Genomic DNA, 19,294 nt, shown 5'->3' with positions numbered 1-19,294 from the left:
GTGTCTCTCTGCTCTGTGTCTCACTCTGCTCTGTGTCTCACTGCTCTGTCTCACTCTGCTTTGTGTCTCACTCTGCTCTGTGTCTCACTCTGCTCTACTTTAATGATATTACATTAATGCTACTTAATGCTCATTTAACGTTTCAGACTCACTAGACTAGTCTATAGCTTCTATGGTGCTCTCTCATCACCAAGCAGACCAAGGAGCCGTCAGAACTACTGCCAACACTCATCACCAAGCGGAACAAGGTGCTGTCAGAACTACTGCCAACACTCATCACCAAGCAGACCAAGGAGCTGTCAGAACTACTGCCAACACTCATCACCAAGCAGACCAAGGAGCTGTCAGAACTACTGCCAACACTCATCACCAAGCGGACCGGAGCTGTCAGAACTACTGCCAACACTCATCACCAAGCAGACCAAGGAGCTGTCAGAACTACTGCCAACACTCATCACCAAGCAGACCAAGGAGCTGTCAGAACTACTGCCAACACTCATCGATCACCAAGCAGACCAAGGAGCTGTCAGAACTACTGCCAACACTCATCACCAAGCAGACCAAGGAGCTGTCAGAACTACTGCCAACACTCATCACCAAGCAGACCAAGGAGCTGTCAGAACTACTGCCAACACTCATCACCAAGCAGACCAAGGAGCTGTCAGAACTACTGCCAACACTCATCACCAAGCAGAACAAGGAGCTGTCAGAACTACTGCCAACACTCATCACCAAGCAGACCAAGGAGCTGTCAGAACTACTGCCAACACTCATCGATCACCAAGCAGAACTAAACATGTCATTCACTCTGGATCTTTTGACATCCTACGAAATAAAACGGGCACAGAGGCACTGAAAGAGGATTTCACCCGTTTAATGAACACACTAGACAAATATCAAGATGTATCCATCAGTGGACCAATTGCATGCTTTCGCAGATGACAAGAAGCCTTCAGTTGACTTCTGAATTTCAATTCATGGCTAGAATCTGCCTGTCATGTACACAGCCTGATATTCATTGACAATTTTAATGTTTTCTGGCATGCTTTCAGATAATTTCTTTTTTCTTCCAAACAGCTTTGGATCGCGGCTGCTTGCAGCGAACATCCGTCATGCCTTAGTGACCTCCAAGGACTTCCAATGCACACAAGAAAATCGATGGCGCTGGAGCGATGGGCCCATGCCGCTAAGCACGAAGGACACACTCTCACCGCTATCGCGAGGTACACATTCGATACAATCGATATTTTAATCAATCGTCTTGAAAACCTTGTCGGTTTCTCAGACTATGTGCTAAGCTGGTTTAAAACATACATAGAGGGAGGAAGTTCTATGTTAAACTAGGGGGCCACATGTCTGAGATATATGACAACTATGGGGTTGCACAAAGGAGTTGCATAGGTTCTTTACTCTTCTCCCTTTACATGTTACCACTGGGTGATATCATCAGAGAACATAATGTAGGTTTCCATATCTATGCAGATGATACACAACTGTACATATCTGCTGAACCAAATGATACAGCTATTAACTTCATTACAGACTGCTTCATTATCATCATCATATTCGTTTTATGTCCCTATTTTCCCACCACTACAGTGAGGTTGGACGGGGCGATGACTCCACTCCACTGGGCACGGTTTTGTGCCATGTCTTCATGTATCTCCAGATCCCTCATATCATTTTCCACACATCCCCTCCACGTCTGCTTCGGTCTCCCTCTCGGCCTCCGCCCATCCACAATGATCTTGTCCAGCCCTCTCAACATCCCCCCCTCCTCCGATCTTCTCACATGTCCAAACCACCTGAGACGTCCATATCTCACCTTGAAATCAATTTCCCTGACACCACAGATCTCATCCACCTCAGCACTGGGCCTCCCGTCCTGCCATCTAACTCCCGCCACATACCTCAACATCTTCTGATCGCAGCTCCTTAACACCACCATCACCCTTTTTGTCATTGCTAGGCCTGCCACGATAACACATTTTGCTGGGCGATTAATTGCCCCCGAAAATATCGCGATAAGCGATATTATTGCGACCGGTGTGGTATAATATGTCCTCATGTAAATATGTTCCCCTTACCTGTGCCCCCCCCCCTCTCTGTGGAATCACCCCCCTCCCCTGTGTCCCCAAACCTGTACCCCCTCCCCCCCATCTGACCTATCAAATGGGACCACACACCCCCTTTGTTGAACTATAAAGGGCTCCTCCCGACCACAATCAAGGCTTCTTACCTGGGTAATTTCAGCTGATCACCTGGGGCGAGAGCCTCAGCCATTCTCTCTATGTATTCTATCTGTTTGGTTAATAAACCTTTTTATTATCCAAGCCTCGGTTGACTGAGCACATTCTTCATCAGGATATCTACAAATATCCCACAATTGGCGTCTACGAACTTGTGACAGACTTTTTGCGTCCTCCCGGCATGCTGTATCGTTTCATCTATACAGAGAAAAGTGAGTATATAGACTGGTCGACCAAAAATGTATGGAAAGGAATTAAAACTTTCCCGCTTTTCTCTGTGCCAGGTGAATATTACAGAATGTTGTCAAATATTGAGACCATGGCTGAGTAAGAATAATGTGCATTAATATATCTGATCTGTATTGAGAATCGTTACCAGGGCGCGCGTGCACCTGGGTCCTTATCAGGCGGTTCTGAAAGGATGGGTTATATGTGCTAGTCCCAAAAGTTTAGGCACAAAGGTTGAAGTGCTATTCCTGGTCGAGTCGGAGCCGACCAAAAGCTAAGGCACACAGTACAACAAAAGAAGATACGTGAGCTTATTATGATGTGATATCCTTGGAAAACGCTACTCTGTTAAAAACGTTCTGTGATTCCTTTACAAAGAGGCGGGAAGTAGGACTGAGAAGCTGATGGAATCATAATTAGAAATTACCAGAGTAGCGTCATAATATTCATTGTTTCAACCTCAAACTAAGCTCACAATCTCTTCCATTCCTGAAAACGATGTATTTTGGATTAAATTAACCAATTGATCAATACAGATAGTGGGAAGATGATCACGCGATGTCCTAGTTAGTACATGATTACGCGATGTCCCGGGAGTACGTAAATGTACATTAAACGGGACATCAGTCGCGGAAAGTACATTAAACAGGACGTTAGTCGCGGGTTAAGAGGCCGAGAGTATGATTAAAAAGTATATATAATCTAATATATCGCTGGTAAATTTCGAAGTCAGGTTCGGTCGTTATGATTTTAATAACGATGTGTAGTTATATATCAAGGGTATAAATGCCTTGTCGCAACAGATGTTGGCCGACTAAACGTACAGCGATCCAATACAGTCAGATATACACACACGTTAACTTATATGTATTATTGTTTGTTTGTCTGTTTAAGTCTCGTTCGTATGTGCACAAGTATTATAGGACCCGTCGCGTTGCTTTATTGAGTCAAGAACCGGCTGCGGATAGCGCGATGAGCATTGAGAGACGAGTTACCGTTATACAAAGAATAACATTGAAGTGCAGTTCACGGGAACAAACTAGGATAGTAATTTCCGGATTCCGCAGAACACCGGCCCACGGGAACGGCCATTTGGGGAAGTATAGTTTTATCGTTTCAGTTTGTTTACGTTTCACATATGCACAGGCGCGTTCATTCGGTAACAAAACGCTGGTATAGGAATTCCAGGCTATTGAGAGCTCGTGGGAAAAATACTGTATGAATTGCAAAGCGTTATTTCCGAGGTGAATGAGAACACACGAACGTCGCATGGAGCAATGACGTGACGCTATGCGCGCCGTTAAGTTATGATTTTATATTAAACTATCCATAGGCAAACGTAAAGTTTAATATGCCCAAGGCCGAAGGTATATGAAATACACGTGTAGTATATGTTTTATTTGTATATGTATGTGCGCGCTGCTATTGGAAAGTGTTGAGTTGCGGTGGCGAGATGCAGAAGAGTGTTTCCAGGATTACATTATCCCAGACCACCGGAGAAACGAACCGAACATTGCATTAACGACACGTAACGTGCTACAGCCTCAGGAACCGACGTCAACACAAACAGCTTTCCCCGGTGAGTATGAAAATCATAAATATAGATGCTTTGATTGATTGATTGAAAACTTTATTAACAGATTGCAGAATAGGTACAATACAGCACAGCTCAACACACAATTGTTAAGGGGATGCAGACCAGAGAGAGACTTTAGTCTTGTTTACATCAGGGTCCCCCATTTTCAATACCAGATTTGTTTACATCAGGGTCCCCCATTTTCAATTTATCAGGACATATTATGACATACATGACATACAGATAGTCAGTACTGCTACATCTGTACATTTATGACATACCAGATTTGAAAATTCAGTACTGGTTGTGATAAAAAAGGAGTCAAGAAAAGGGAGTCATTTGACGTAGAAACTGTACATATACACAACTATCATCTCAGTTACAGCAAATTACAACTATCTCAGATCACTTGAGTGTTTATGTTGCTTTAATTTACACATTATAAGTCACATAAAGCTAATTACAATGTCTGTTTCAGAATTATAATACATCTGTGGGCGTACCGGGCATACTGACCATGGGAGCTAAACAAACACTTCCGGTTCCCAGTATATGGCAGTACAGGAATTGTAGTCCACATAAACAGCGTTAGATTAGACTTTATAAGCTTTCAATGTTGAAAACTTGGAACACAAACAACATAGATTATGTTTAAAAGTAAGATGTTTAGGTTATATTCACTTGAGTTAATGTGTTTATCTAAAGAACCAATGAAAGATAACTAGCCCTTTCCATTGTAAGACATTTTTAAACATGATTCAAAATGTGTGGTTCCACATTCATATGATGCTTGTGTACATATGCGATATGATTGATAAATGATAACACTATCATTACATCCTAGGACAGGATGGATGAGAAATAGCTGATGTTTTGTTAAGCTCACAGACAATCAAGGAGAACCCACTCAGATGGTCTTAGAAAAGAGTGGAAAATTAACATGTGTTTGTATTTACAGATCTGGCTCTGAGGCGAGATGCAAAACAGTGCATGACTACACCGGATTCACCCAGAATAAAAGAAAAGAGTGGGAAATTAACATGTGTTTGTATTTACAGACAACCAAGAGATCTGGCTCTGGGTCAAGATGCAGAATGGGTGTAAACACATTGTATCACAAAAGTTGAAACTCCAGTGATTTGCATCTGAACACAGACAAGACACAAAGTGAGACCAGCTACAATCATTTAAATTGAGACCCCAAAGTAATCTACATTTGAACACTCAAACCAGCTGAGGACGATGTGGAGTGAAAGACAATTCAAATAGCCAGTCTGACCACACCTATAGAGACTCAACTTAGTATCTCCACTTAGTATAGTAGGAAGTATCGCTTTAGATGCAGATTTACACTTGGGAGACAAAGCAATGCAAATGCCTACACTCGTGACCACAGACTTGATGAACTCACCTGGCGGTGGATGGCAACAGAGAACCACTTAATTAACATGAATTAGACACCGGTGATGAATTTGCAGTTATGAAAATCTACCTAACTCCCATACTAACAATAACTAACCAGTCGTTTTCATCATCTCTTTTCAAGAGGCACATGAATTAGAGAAGTGCCCGAGATGAAAGATTAATGATGAAAACAACTACTTACAATCCCCTCCTTCTATTCTCTGTTTATAACCAATAACATGCATGACTATTCCTTAGACTATTCTTTTAACAACTAATACATTTCCATGACTGCAAAATATCAACCACAAAATTTAAACACAATTATCTAAATGTACAAGGTATACACGTACATTGATCATTTAGCTGACACTGTATGACAGGACATCAAAAAGGGCACAACTCTATCAGCTGAGTAACAATGTTCATCAAAGTGTTGAGTGCCACAGTGTAGGTTAGTTTTATTAGTGTTGAGTGCTACAGTGTAGATTAGTTTATTAGGACAAATGCATGACAGTAAGGTTAGTTAGGGTTAGATGACAAAACGAATGATTGTTTTTCATGCAAAATTAACTGGCTACCTAGATTTTATGTTTTTTCCCCATGCTATGCTATGATGAGCCACACTGAGATGTGAAGAACAACCGAGAAGTCATGGCGAGGTAAGTATCTTGAAGAAGCACACCATCGTACGCGGCCTGAGGTAAGATCAACTTCAATTTAAGACCATCAGAATATGAAGACAAGGAGCTATTTTATCTGATTCAAAACTTTGGCCATTCATTTACAAATTTTATTTAAAGCCTAATGCTGTAAGATCTAGTTAGATACAAAATCTGATAAAATTGTAGTGAATGTGACCTTCTTGACGTAAGGAATCACTGCTAATGCAATTGGCTTGCATTTCCTATTGTCAATTAAGTGATTTTATTTACAATGAATTGAATTAATCCCAAAATGATTTTCCACTTTAGCAGAAAGGCGTTGAATCATTTATGTGAGGAGTTTTCTAAGGCAGTGTTTATCACCCTCAGATCACGAATTGGTGAGAGGACAGGACGAGTGAGACGACGCATGACCTGAACCACGAACGACGGCAGGACCAGACAGAGAGGAACACAACCCAGTGACCTGAGCGACCCACGACAGCATAGAACCACCAGGGACGCCGCCAAGGAGCTGCGGACACAACCAGAGGCGACGACAACAACCGTGGGAGAACCATCCAACCCAGCCCACAGACATCCCCAAGAAAGTGGAGCAGGGGACCACGAAGGAGACTGACCAAGGAGACACTGACGAAGAGGAGATCAACCTTTTGACGGCCTCCACCCCGGCACTGCAGACCACGACAGACCAAACCCGTCACCTGCAAACGGGAACTGAAGTCCCCGACCATCAAGGTGGATTCCCATGACAAGATTGTCATCCGTGTGAGAAAGAGCGTCCTACTGACTAGCCACTACACCGGCGGGCCCTCGCCCTCCATCAAGTGGTACCGCAATGACGAGGAGAGGACAGCGAAACCAGCACAACACATTCAAAAACGCCCTGACCACCATGTCTCTGGGCCTGATGGGGGCCAAGCGTGAGCACAGTGGCAGACATGTGGTGGTGATGGAGAGCAGCGCAGACAAGTGACCCTTGACAGGGAATGGACGGCGACCAGTGAATATTCCCGACTGCATCGTCAAGAAGAGACACATAGCAAATGAGACCTGTGGACCAAGAGACTTCTGAATACACATTGTCCAAAATTGTTATGTATTTATTTACTTTTTACTGTCTTACTGCCACACGACAGGCTCACAGAAACATCAACTGAATGTACGATACGTTCAACACACAGCAGGTCACCACAGAAGGACACATCCCTGGCAGAGAACAGATGGTCAACAGCGATGCAGCAACTGTCAGATTCACAAACAAGAGATGTTTCACAAAGTTCATATGTATCAAGAAAATTATGAACTAAGAATATGATGAAATACAACCAATAAGATTGCAATAACCAATTTATAATAACAATAAGGAATGATCACAGAGTCACATTGAAAATTATATTGTTAACAAGACAGAACCAGTTGGTTTATTCCAAGTCACCAAGTTTGTTTTGACCATTGATAGTATGCACCACAGAACAATGCATAACGATTATCATAATCACCTTTTATATTAACCACTAGGTTAACGGTTTTCAATTTTATTTTGACACATTAGCCACTAAGGTAATGTCTATTGTAAATATTACTATGTTTGTATATGTACAACCATGACATAACCATGACATTAGCTCCCCTGAGTCACGACATGAACGACTGAAGGTATGCCAAGATATTTGCACAGCGATAGCTTCTAATGATTATGTTAATTGTTGTTTGATATCAGAGTTGAGGACCACTCATTGATATAGGTATTTTGAGCGATTAATAAAAGAAAAGGGTGATATCTATTCCCACATCTCTGATATCAAAATAACACAGACCGCAATCCAGTCGATCATGTCATGAATCATGTATATAAATAATACTAGTTTAAATTATTAGGCCAACCAACAGAACACATTGGCCAACATTTTCATTATTTTAATTATTTTCAATTTTTTTCATTATCTGATAACCGATGGATTACATCGGTCCCCACTTTTACCTGTTCCAAACAATCCTGGTATATTATACATTAATCTCACCCACATTATAAGAAAGAAAAGTGAGTATTGTGGTATAATATGTCCTCATGTAAATATGTTCCCCTTACCTGTGCCCCCCCCCCCTCTCTGTGGAATCACCCCCCTCCCCTGTGTCCCCAAACCTGTACCCCCTCCCCCCCATCTGACCTATCAAATGGGACCACACACCCCCTTTGTTGAACTATAAAGGGCTCCTCCCGACCACAATCAAGGCTTCTTACCTGGGTAATTTCAGCTGATCACCTGGGGCGAGAGCCTCAGCCATTCTCTCTATGTATTCTATCTGTTTGGTTAATAAACCTTTGTTATTATCCAAGCCTCGGTTGACTGAGCACATTCTTCATCAGGATATCTACAAATATCCCACACCGGTTAGAGAATTTTTTTTGAGAAATGTATTTCCCAAAACTTTTATTTTGAAGCCCACCGCTCCGTCTTTTCCGCTTTTAGACTTTTATTTTGAAGCCCACCGACCGGACCGGAAGTATTGTTGTGATTATCCTAAGCAGAACATATGAGCCGACAACTTGTCTCGTCCGGTTGTTTTTGAGCTAATAACAAATGTTGAGATTGTTGGTGAACAACTAACTTTAGGTTAGTTTTAACGTTAGCTACTAACGTTAGATGCAGCTACTACAGGCAATCAACGATGAGGAGGAAGCGTCAAAGCAGTATATAATAGAATAGCTGTAACGGCCAAAATGGACTTAATGTGCAATGGATTTATGTGACCAGGGGGTGGCGCTTCTTTTATATAAGCGTCAGGTACACCTGTAGGAGGAGGAGTTTTGACCCGGAAAAGGCAACGGTTTTTGACCGCACGTACGACGCAGGTATCAGGTCGAAATGTTTGTATCCAATTAGGTATCATATTCATTATCATTTAATCAGTTTAAGGAACAAAAAACAAGGATATTCTGTTTGCACGGTGAAGCAAATAAATATCATTTTCCAAGAAAGCTGCCTGCATTGTGTCATTGGGACAAGGACTGTTTGGTATGAGACCAGGAATATAACGGCGCGTCAGCCAGTCTAACTGGGGATCAAGATTTCTCAGTAGCTCCGTATAAGACGGGAGCTCCTTTAATATTAGTCAAAAACCGCGCACCAGTTGGACTCTTGCTTGGAGACTGGGGAAGATTCGATGCGTTAGGGGACGTCGGAGAATCTCCACCGGAGGAAGGCGAGGAGCTGCTGCTGTTGTTGTGTGGAGGAAGAGGATCCGCCTGCAGCCGTTCGTGGAGGAGGAAGACACCGGTGCTGACCCGAAGTGGCTGAGGATCAGTACTGGACCGCGAGTACTGATCCGTGAGGCGACATCATGGTACCCAACGCAAGGAGGTATGTGAATAGCGCTATATAAATACATGGCCATGTAAAATTGTGTGCACACATAACTTGGGGTTGAGCGTAAATCCATGGTTGCTGAAGAGGAATAACACTTGACTACGCGGACCTTTTTTGTAGTGACTATGTTGCGCGACTCGTCACCAGCCGTCTCGTTTTAATTCAGACAATCTAATAACATGGCGACGCGCAAAACGGCATCAAACGTTTCCATGGAGACCACAGCGCGCTCCGCTGTTAGCGGTGACGTCACTGGGAAACGTGTTGTTAAAATGACTGCCAAGGCTGTTGCAGAACATTGTGGCAAATTGGATGCCAGCAGAAAACGTAAATTTAACATGGCAGCCAAGATAAAAGATTCAATTCTTGGTTTCATGTTAAATAATGAGAAGGAAAAAGTAGAGAATGCTCTTACAGATTTGAATCAGGTGTGTTATGAGGCGAAATGCATACATGACAATCTTCTGTTGGGTTATACGTTACATGATGAAAAAGAAGAACAAGACACCTGGTTTAAAGCAAAAATGTTGTCAATCAATGAGTGTATTTCAAATGCAAAACTGTGGGTTTCAAATATTGAAGGTATAACTAATGTACATGATGGATATGATGGTAAAACAACTGAAGGTGATTTGCATTTAATGGATGATGGTATTGCTCCAAATGACAGTGTGTCAAACATTGTGAGCAAATATTCTAAAACAAGTAGCAGGTCATCTGCCAAGATTTTAGCTGAAGCCGATAGAGCTGCACTTCTCGCTCGTGCTGATTCTCTAAAAGAAAAACATGCTTTGGAGGAGCAGGAGCATCAGTTGAAGGAGCAGGAACTAAAGTTGAAAAGAAAAAAGGAACAACTAGAGGTGGACACTGCATTGGCTGCAAGCACTGCAAGGTTGGCCGTGTTGCACTCCTCTGAAAGTAAGCGTTCATCTCGTGCACCTTCAAATGCAATGAATTCCTATTTTGAAAGGGAACACCACAAGCTAAATCCTGTTGCAAGGGAATACCAACCTGGGACATTAACACAACGAAGTAAATTGACACAATTGTCAATACCACCAAACAAGCCTGTGGATGTGAGACCAAAGGAACGTGGTCAATGGCATAGCACTGCTGCTAACCGCCAATATAATCACAACCACAAGGAACAGGAAAGCAGAATGGGAACAACTGACAATGTGCAAATCAATTCAAACCAACCTGCAAACATGCTTACCATCATGGAGAGGCAAAATGAGATAACTGCTGCTCTGGTGCAGCAACAGCATTCCAGGTCTCTGCCACCACGAAATATCCCAACATTTGAAGGTGACCCTCTCCAATACAGAACATTCATCAAAGCATTTGAACAAGGAGTGGAGGAAAAGGCAACAGACGCTGATGCTTTGTATTATCTGGAGCAGTTCACAAGAGGACAGCCACAGGAATTGGTGCGTAGCTGCCAGCATATGGCTCCTGAGCGTGGTTACGCAGTGGCAAAGGGTCTTCTTAAAGAACACTTTGGAAACCAGTACAAAATAGGAAGTGCCTACATGCAAAAGGCCTTGGCATGGCAAACAATAAAATCTGAGGATGTCAAGGCACTTCAAGCCTACTCCTTATTCTTGCGTGGCTGCTGCAATGCAATGGAGGAGCTTCAGTACATGCAGGAGTTGGACATGCCTGTCAACATGAGGGCCATTATATCAAAATTGCAATTCAAGATGAGGGAGCAATGGAGGAGTACGGCTCATGGCATAATGGAAAATACACAGGAAAGAGCTCACTTCGGTGATATGATCAGGTTTGTGGAGCAACATGTTAGCCTTCTTTCTGACCCTCTGTTTGGTGACATACAGGATCCAAATTCTGGTGTGGTTGGCACAACATCTCTCACCAGGTTTGAATCATATCCCAACAGAGTGAAAAGAAACATTGTCGCCACCACAGTAATATCTGAGAGAGCCAAGGAGCTGACATCACCAACACCAGGTACAGTGAATGCTAGGAGAGCTGGATGCCTTTGCTGTGCTCGCAGTCACTCGTTGGAGGAGTGCAAACAACTGCAGGAGAAGAGGCACAAGGAGAAAATGTACTTTCTGAGGGAAAAGGGAGTTTGCTTTGCATGCTTATGTGTTGGTCACATGAGCAGAGACTGCGAAAGGCGCTTGGTATGCAAAGTCTGTGGTCAAACTCACCCCACCCTGCTTCACATCAAAAGGCAACCATTTTCTCCAGAACAGTTACAGCAACCAACTTCACTGCAAACATGTGGACATACTGGGGCCGGTAAGGACCGGTGTGTATTAGCCATTCTCCCTGTGAATGTGAAAGCAGCAAACGGAAACATAGTACAAACATACGCCTTCTTAGACCCTGGTAGCTCAGCCACATTCTGCTCTGAACGCCTAATGCAGAGGCTGAATATCACAGGCAGAGGAACCACCTTCCTACTGAGCACCATGGGGCAAGAGACGGGTGTTCCAGCTTACTCCTTGACTGGGTTGGAGGTAGCTGGTTTGGACAGCGATGACTTTTATGTTCTTCCGAAGGTTCTCACACAGAAGAAAATGCCAGTCACGGCTGAGAACATGGTGACACCTGAAGAACTGTCTAAATTGTCATATTTGTCCAACGTACACATCCCACGCCTAAAAGCAAATGTCGACCTGTTGATTGGAACCAACACTCCCAAGATATTGGAACCTTGGGAGGTCATCAACAGTCACAGGAATGGCCCGTATGCTATAAGGACAGTGCTGGGATGGGTCGTTAATGGTCCACTGAATGGAAACAGTGGTGTTGTGGAGTCAGAGTTTCCCTCTGCTATAGTGAACAGGATCTCTGTGTGCAGACGGGAAGAAATGCTGGCCGATCAGGACAAACACAACTTCAAAGAAGTAGCTGTGAAGGAGAAGGAAGTGTCCAGAGAAGACCTAAGCCATCTGGAAAAATTTGAAAGTTCAGCTGTGCTTCAGCAGGAGAGGTACTGCTTGAAATTACCTTTTAACAAGGAGGTCTGTCTGCCCAACAATGTGGGAGTGACTAGGCTGGATACAGCGTTTGAGGATGGACTCTTGAGAGTTGTAGGAACATTGAGCAGAGGATCAACACCAGAGGAAGCTAAACCTCCACTCATTCTCTCCAAGGACCAGCATGTTTCAATGCTCATTCTCAAGCATGTACACCAGAATCGGAGACATGGTGGAAGGACTCACACAATGTCCAAAGTGAGGAAGAAATGTTGGTTCACCAACGCCCATGCAGCTGAGAAGATCATCGCTGAATGCAGCTTTTGCAAACACTACAGTGACAGTGCAGTGGAGCAAAAGATGGCGGATCTTCCAGCAGACAGAATCCTTCCTGACCTACCACCTTTTACCAACACAGGGGTGGATAAAGGAAGAGGAAACAGGAAAGGAGGAGGAACAGGAAGTCGAAGAACCAGGAAAGGAGGAGGAGCCAGGAGTGCTAACTCGCTTCAGAGAGGAACCGGTGGCCTTCATGGGTGACATTCAAGCCATGTTCCGCCAAGTGAAGGTCGCTGAGGAAGGCAGTGATTTTCTGTGCTTTCTCTGGGACATAAGTAGAATTAGTTTGGCAGCTGGAGATATTGTAGTCGTCATGGACTCTTCAGCTCTTCGTGGGTCCTGGCCACTTGGCAGGGTTCTGGAGGTCTTTCCAGACGAACAAGTAGCACCATTGTAAGGCCAGTGACAACTGTGTTTGGTTCATGAAAATGTGGATCCATGCACTTAATCCATGACATGTTTTGGCTCTTATTTGTTTTGTTTATTTTTTGAATTGTTATGTCTGCCTGCCTTAACAATTAGGGGCCGATGTGTAACGGCCAAAATGGACTTAATGTGCAATGGATTTATGTGACCAGGGGGTGGCGCTTCTTTTATATAAGCGTCAGGTACACCTGTAGGAGGAGGAGTTTTGACCCGGAAAAGGCAACGGTTTTTGACCGCACGTACGACGCAGGTATCAGGTCGAAATGTTTGTATCCAATTAGGTATCATATTCATTATCATTTAATCAGTTTAAGGAACAAAAAACAAGGATATTCTGTTTGCACGGTGAAGCAAATAAATATCATTTTCCAAGAAAGCTGCCTGCATTGTGTCATTGGGACAAGGACTGTTTGGTATGAGACCAGGAATATAACGGCGCGTCAGCCAGTCTAACTGGGGATCAAGATTTCTCAGTAGCTCCGTATAAGACGGGAGCTCCTTTAATAATAGCTGTGGTGCGTAAGCACTGCAGCACGACTCGAAACTACCGGAGTGTTATAATAAATTAATTCATGTTTAACTTGTCCCCGTGTCCAGTCCTTTGACTAGCCCCACCCGTTCATTGTAAACAATGATGCATGTAATTGTATTAACGTTATTCTGTGTTGTACTTGTAGCTATGCTATACGTTGTATTTCGTTTGTTAGCTATTTAGCTAATGTTGTTAGCATGGAATGAGAATCAAAGCTCTATCTTTCATCTTTATTTAGCAGTCCAGTTTCTCCGGGCAGTAGCGAGTAACTACTTGGGTCTAAAAATAGCTAACGTTACACTACAAATAATGCTACTTGGTTAAAAGGAGCAACACTATTGAGAAATGTAGTTAAGCTGTGGCGTTGCCCCACGGAGCTCCCGTGCTGTACTCTAGTAACGTCAGCGGCCCGCCTCCCAACACGGACAGTGACTGACAAGCGGCACTGGTTCCGCCTCATTAAAACAAACGCGCAAATAGCAATTAATCGCGCCCGTCAAAATCATTGCATTCATTTAAATTATCGCAGCAATTAATCGATTTATTGCTTATCGCGGCAGGCCTAGTCATTGCCCACGTTTCTGAACCATACACGAGAACGAAAGGTTATTTCATAACCTAGTTATATGAATACTGGCTGAGCGTCTCGCTCTGCCAATGAGATATCCTCTTATCTCCACGCATCTAGCGTGCACGCGAAACAAACAAATGCACCCACTTGCACGTGACCAAGCCACTCCCATGCGTCTCCCTATATGACGCCGGAAATGGTCACGCTCCACCTTCCCAGATAGATTTCCATAAGCGGAAAACCATCCAAGGGACCTCAGGGCGCTAAGAGCGAGATGCTCAGCCAGTATTCATATAACTAGGTTATGAAATAACCTTTCGTTATATATCATACTTGGCTATCGCGTCTCGCTCTGCCAATGAGATATGGGGCAGAGCGGACGCGTGGCCCGACAAGTGTACCCCCTGAGGGCCCGTAAGCCCCAGCCAGGGAGGAGGGGAGTCCCGTCCACCTGCCCGTCCTAACGAAGGGGGGGAGGCAGTCAACTCCACCAAAGTGCAAAAAAGGGTGAACCAGGCACCCCTGAACGCACAGCACAGGCGGGACCACGTGTGACACAGCACCCGTGGCCCACACCCACACACCCACACACCCCTGCTAGCCCACCAATGGCGGGACGCAGGAGAGGTCCCAGACCTCAGAACCGCCTGGGAGACAGAACCCCCAGTCATGTCCATGAGGTAAAACTTAACGAAAGGACCCGGGGAGGACCAGGAGGCCGCAGCACAGATGTCCTCCACCGAGGCCCCCCCTAACAGGGCAGCAGAGGCCGCCACTCCATGAGCGGAAGCCCTGAGATCCCGTGTCCGACTGAGGTAAAACCTCAGTGCACGGACAGGACACGACAGGTGAAGGCTCGCCTCCAACTCACTAGCGTGAGGAGGCGGATGAAACGCCTGAACCACAATATCCCTGGAGCGAAAAGAGCTCCGGATATTCTTTGGCACGAAGACTGGATTAGGCCTTAGAGTTGCACCGCTATCGGCCCGAATAGACAGGCACTCAGTCCGCACCGAGAGAGCACACAGCTCACCCACGCGCTTAGCGGAGGTGATGGCCAAAAGGAATGCGGTCTTAAAAGACAGCCGATCCAATGGCGCCTGCTCAAGAGGCTCAAACGGGGGCCTCCGACAAGCGGCCCAGGACCAGTTGGAGGTCCCAACTCGGAGACAGAGAACGTTCCACAGGCTTGAGACGCCGAGCGCCAAGCAGGAAACGTTTCACGAGAGGGTGGCTGAACAATGTTCTGCCCCCACTCTCGATCATACGCCACTTCCCAGCGTAAGCCGTGGTAGTGGACGGAGCGCGCGCGTACCGGATGGCGTTAACCACAGAAGAGCCAAGCCCCCACCAGATTCACTCTTTCAGCAGCCAAGCCTAGGCTGCCCCAGAACAGGAGGCAGAACAGAGTTCCGCGTGCCTGAGAGAGGGCCCGCGGAGACCACGGAACAGGCTACGGCAGGGCCACCAAGAGCTGAATCAGGGCCGGGAACCACACAGCTGAGCCCCGGCCCGGCGCGACCAGGATCAAAGTCCCGCGCTCCTGACGTACCCGCCCCAACAGCCGAGCTATCAGGTGTATGGGGGGGGAATGCATACAGAATCCCGGGTGGCCACGGAATCGGTCCCAGACCTGTCTGACTATGTCTGGACATAGTCCCCACTCGTCAGGGTGAGGACCGCCCCGCGACATCACATCTGCACCCACATTCTGGCAATCCGGAGGTTCCCGGTTAGATTCCCGCTCCTGTCGATGTGTCCTTGAGCAAGACACTTAACCCCTAATTGCTCCCGATGAGCAGGTTACATGGTTGCCTCTGCCGTCGGTGAGTGAATGTGTGAGTGAATGTGTGAGTGAATGAGTAAAATGTGAGTAACAAATTGTAAAGCGCTTTGGATAAAAGCGCTATATAAAAAAGCAGCCATTTACCATTTACCATCTCACTACCTCTTATGCACTGTAATTTTAAGAGCGCTGCTCTGTTGTAATTAAAAAATGAACTTTGTAAAGAAACTCAAAGTTGAGAGCAATGCACTGCTCTGTTGTTAAGTTGTGAGCGACTGTTGTGTTGTATGCACTGCTCTGTCGTATGTTAGAACTTTGTAAAGAAACTCAAAGTGTTAACACATTCGGCGCCAGACACGACATATTTCGGGTTAACTCGCCATGCGCCAAACCCGAGAAAAGTCGGGTTTTATTCGCTATATCCATTCATAATTCATCCATCTAGCCTGATGTTATCATTGGGAATGGCTCTGAGATCGCAAACGGCCAATACCGCCGCCTAACGCCTTTCGGACGGTATTGCACATCATTGGAATCCCTCTGGCTTGGGCTGTGCATCAATCTAAGAAGTCCGGTCCAGGTTTTCCTTTCCGGGCATGAGTAACGCTTATAACACATGGATTGGGGAGACTCGAGCACCGTGGATTCATGTGTTTTGGTGGATAATGTTGGACACACGACCGCGATAAATATTTGGAATGGCGATCAGATAATTGGATTATTCTTTTTGCAGTACATCATAGACGAGGTAACGACTATATGTTACCAATCTTGCGTTGATCCGATGATTTTTTCGCTGTGATCGCAGCGTGTGTCTGTGTGTGTGTGTGTGCCATGTCCCGTTGGCTGCGATCAAAGCACGGAGGGCCGGCTTCCCCCCCCCCTTGCGTGTATGCATGAAGAAACATAATACCGATAATCTAGCGTTGATTTCAGAATGATTCAATAATCAGGCGAGAAATGGCACGATTTCTAATTAAATGCATTGAAGCGCTGTTTGCTGGAGTTACACAGGATCACTCTAAAACTATACTCATATTCACCACGGTATAAAACGGAAATGTATGGATGAAAAAATTATCAGTTTTTTGCATCTTGACCAGAAGAAACTCACTGACAATCGACGTGGTTATTAGATCCATAGCTATAATATTTAATATAGGTTTAGCACTGCAAACACCAGAACTTATTCCCATTGAACAGAGTGCTGGCACGCAATGGCCCAACGCCCATAGCGACCCCTGGCGCTCAAAGTGTTAAGAGCACTGCTCTGTTGTATGTTAGAACTTTCAACTTTGTAAAGAAACTCAAAGTGTTAAGAGCAATGCACTGCTCTGTTGTATGTTAGAACTTTGTAAAGAAACAAGTCAGCAGGAAGGTTCTGTACAACAAGTCAGCAGGAAGGTTCTGTAGTATCTGTACAACAAGTAAGCAGGAAGGTTCTGTACAACAAGTAAGCAGGAAGGTTCTGTACAACAAGTCAGCAGGAAGGTTCTGTACAACAAGTAAGCAGGAAGGTTCTGTACAACAAGTCAGCAGGAAGGTTCTGTACAGCAAGTCAGCAGGAAGGTTCTGTACAACAAGTCAGCAGGAAGGTTCTGTAGTATCTGTACAACAAGTAAGCAGGAAGGTTCTGTACAACAAGTCAGCAGGAAGGTTCTGTACAACAAGTCAGCAGGAAGGTTCTGTACAACAAGTCAGCAGGAAGGTTCTGTACAACAAGTCAGCAGGAAGGTTCTGTACAAAAAGTCAGCAGGAAGGTTCTGTACAAAAAGTCAGCAGGAAGGTTCTGTAGTATCTGTACAACAAGTAAGCAGGAAGGTTCTGTACAACAAGTCAGCAGGAAGGTTCTGTACAACAAGTCAGCAGGAAGGTTCTGTACAACAAGTCAGCAGGAAGGTTCTGTACAACAAGTCAGCAGGAAGGTACAACTCTTTCAGCTGAGTAACAATGTTCATCAAACAGTGCTGAAACTCGGGTGCTGCAGTTATTAGTGCTTAGTAGTAAAGAAGACATATTAGTATAGTAGGACATGAGTGCATGATAGTTTAAGACAGTAAGAAGGTTAGTTATTGAATTTTTTTTATATATTTCTTTCATTTCAGATATTGATTGAAGAAGTGTGTTTTTAGTTAGGTGACGGTGAAAGATTGGTCGGGATTCGGCTCCTAACTGTGGTGGGGAAGTTCATTCCACCCTCGTGGGGCAAGGACTGAGAATAGGCGGCTTCTCGTTGATGACCCTCCCGGAGCTCGGATAGGAGTGGGTCTGAGGCGCCGGAGGAGGCAGAGCGGTCATTATGAGACCCAGCTGATAAGAGCTACTGAAATACAGACTCAAATACCAACCAACAGGTACCACTGGTCCAACCTCCCAGTAAGGCAGACATTTGTAAAAATGGACTCATTGTACATTTACTGTACAACATGTACAACTTTCACTTTGGAGATAGACTCTAAAAAAAAAAGGATTATTGGCAGACACTTGTATCTGGTGAATAAAGATTCTGATTATCAAGGAGATCGTTGACACCAAACCAAACCCATGCTTATGTGGCGGGTGGCATTAATGAGAAAGGAGGAGGGGCCTCAATGAGCCGGGTTCCCTTATAGGGGGCTACCTGCGGGAGGAACGTTAGTTGGAATTGTTTGTTGCGGCCGGTGCAGTGAGGTAGGTGCACACCTCACTCCGGAATGCAGGAACAAGCATTACACGCTAAGGTAGGCAGTGGTAGTATTATGGTATAGGAGTAGCGGGTTTTAATGTGTGCTGGGCAGTGTGTGTGACATGGAGTGTTTGTTCCAGATCATTTGCCTGGTTCCCAGCGGGATTGAATAGTCGGTAGGATAATAGGACCACCGACGGACCAGAGCACCAGTGGTCCAGCTGCTCTTGTCGTGAAACACTTTTAGTGATCGTTTGGTAGTTATATAATCATGTCTAATCCGCCCGGGCCAGTGGGCCGGTAGACGGGCAAAAATAATTGGGTCTTGCCCTTGGGGCGGATTAGTTTTCTTTACCTATGTTTGTTTATTTGTGTGTCCGTTTCCCCCCCACCATAACACCAACCCATGTACAAGGTACCTCTCTCAGACGTGAACACGGGCAGGCCTAGTGTGCCATTATTATATGGATGCCGTGGTTATGCACAGTTTGCACAAGTTGAATCACCGAGTGGTATGATATCCGTTTACTT

General features: G+C 44.9%; 1 protein-coding gene across 1 annotated transcript in view; it reads left to right on the top strand.

Annotated features, from left to right (window-relative positions):
- Window positions 1-19,294, top strand: part of ntsr1 (neurotensin receptor 1 (high affinity)) — a gene marked incomplete at both ends in the record, with an annotated part of 158,334 nt that overhangs the window by 41,711 nt on the left and 97,329 nt on the right. The window contains 3 exon segments of the mRNA XM_084333358.1: window positions 198-386; window positions 515-750; window positions 12,327-12,458. Coding sequence (XP_084189484.1) covers window positions 198-386; window positions 515-750; window positions 12,327-12,458 — 557 coding nt within the window.

Source organism: Notolepis coatsorum (genome assembly GCF_963971535.1).
Source record: "Notolepis coatsorum genome assembly, chromosome: 17".
Classification (NCBI taxonomy): Eukaryota; Metazoa; Chordata; class Actinopteri; order Aulopiformes; family Paralepididae; genus Notolepis; species Notolepis coatsorum.
Note: the sequence above shows the minus strand (reverse complement) of the source record. Positions and strands in the feature narration are given on the sequence as shown.